The sequence below is a fragment of the Peromyscus leucopus genome, chromosome 1, assembly GCF_004664715.2.
Source record: "Peromyscus leucopus breed LL Stock chromosome 1, UCI_PerLeu_2.1, whole genome shotgun sequence".
NCBI lineage: Eukaryota > Metazoa > Chordata > Mammalia > Rodentia > Cricetidae > Peromyscus > Peromyscus leucopus.
The window spans coordinates 53,373,772-53,375,851 of NC_051063.1; the positions used below are offsets into that span (position 1 = coordinate 53,373,772).

The 2,080-nt window shown below is 41.3% G+C and overlaps 1 protein-coding gene across 1 annotated transcript in view; it reads left to right on the forward strand.

The window, feature by feature from the left end:
* LOC114708153 (Golgi-specific brefeldin A-resistance guanine nucleotide exchange factor 1-like) overlaps positions 1-805 on the forward strand; it is a 139,241-nt gene extending 138,436 nt beyond the window's left edge. The window contains 1 exon segment of the mRNA XM_037202355.1: positions 764-805. Coding sequence (XP_037058250.1) covers positions 764-805 — 42 coding nt within the window.
* The last annotated feature ends 1,275 nt before the right edge of the window (positions 806-2,080 follow it).

Here is a 2,080-nt window from a genome sequence, read left to right on the forward strand (position 1 = left end):
AGCAGAAGGTTCTCTGTGTGTTCAAGGCCAGTCTGGTCTACAGAACAAGTTCTAGGATAGGCTCCAAAGCTACAGAGAAACCCTGTCTCAAACAACCAAAAAGAAGAAAAGCAACAGTAACAACAAGTCAATGGAATAATTTATATTCCTTTCAAGTATAAACATATAGCTCCAAAAATTTATCTAAAATGTCCCCTGTTCCCTTTTAAGCATCCCACATGTGCCAAATCTTAGGAATATGCCCAGTTTTAACTAAAACCACAGTAATACATGGGGCCTAACAGTACTCTTATGGGCTTCCTACTTGGTTCTAATATATCCCATTTTTTAGATCATGGAGGAATTTTTCAAAGTCACCCACTTTCTCTTAAGCAAGGATTGAACTGTGCAAGTGTTGAGAGAATACTAGCAGAGCAGTTCAAATAAGGGTCATCAAACACCTTCAACCACAGGCACCTCTAGCTTCAGAATGGATAGAGTGAGTTCCCATGGCAACAGCTCAGGGAATTTGGAAATCCGAGGGGAGAGGTAATCAAGGGGGAGTCTTAGGAGAAAGATCCCAAAACTGTTGGTTTCATGACTCCTTGTCTCTTAAACATGTACCTAGCCAGATTTTTCTCCTGTAACTTTCTGAAATATTGAATAGTAATTGAAAATATTGAAAAATAATAATGGAAAAAAACCCAAGAAAATCTTTTTCTTTTCAATATTGGGCTTTAAGTAAAAGTTCAAAATTTGAGTCACTTCCTCATTTGTTTTTCAGGAAGCAATATACAACAGTGAAGACTGCCCAGAGGAGGCCTGAACGGCCTTGAGATATTTGACTCACTGGACTGATTGTCACAGGCCAGCAGCTGATATCACAAATCATAAGTTTTCTTTCTTGAGTTTATCTTTCTACCTATAAAGTGCAAGACAATTGTTGGAACCTCAAAGGCATTTCTTTCTACTTCATTAAATTAATTGCAAATACCAATTCTCCTTTTTGTGATCTTTTAAAACTGGGGCACTGAAGAGGCCTGCTACCCTCTACTCTAGGACACATACCCTCAGCTGCCTCCCACACACCTTCCTTGCCAGGCCTGAGTCCCCTCTCTGGAGATGGGCTCTGTTTAGCATCCTTGGGATTATACTGCTGGGGGCTCTGAGACTGAGGTGTGCCCTCAGCCCTGCTGCCTCTAGGGCTTTGTGTCTACAAGAATTAGAAAATAAAGTTGGTTCCACATGTGGCACGCAATCAATAGAGCTCGGCATGTAAATAGGTTCAGGGAAAGCAATCATAGGATCATCTCATATGAGAAGGGCTTTGACAAACTACAAAGGGTTTTTTTGGTTGGTTGGTTGGTGGGTGGTTTTTGTTTTTTTTTTTTTGGGGGGTGGGGGTGGGGGGTTGTTTTGTTTATAAGATACTTTCCTTAATGTCAAAACATCCTGCTGAAGATAGGAATCAAAGGAAATGGCAAACATAATAATGTTTCTTAGGTCAAACTTAATTTACAAAAAACAACAACAGAATTCTGATGCAAGAAAAGTAAAGTGTTTCCTTTAATAATGAGGAAAGAGAGAAGTGTGTCTATGTGCTGAGAGCTTTTCCCTGGGGTGCCTGTGGTAACAGAGTGTAAGAAATGTCTCCCACAGGCTTGTGCATTTGAGCACTTGGTCCCCAGTTTGTGGAGATGTTTGTGAAGGCTATGGAAACTTAAAGACAGTGGTGCTCCAGCTTCCTAAGGCGGTGACCCTTTAATACAGTTCCTCATGTGTGGTGATCCACAACCATAATATTATTTTCATTACTATTTCATATGTATCATTTTGTTGCTGCTATGAGTTGTAATGTAAATATCTGGTATTCAGTGTATCTGATGTGTGATCCCAGTGAGTGGGGTTGGGACCCAGAGGTTGAGATTCACTGCCTTAGACGGTGATGCATTGCTGGGAGAAAGGCATCCTTCCCAGAGGCTTTGAGGTTTTAAAGCTTGGTCCCACATCATGTTTCCCTTCTCTGCTCCATGTGTGTGGATGAACATGTGCCCAGTCAGCTTCCTGTCCCTGCTCCATGTGTGTGGATGAACATGTGCCC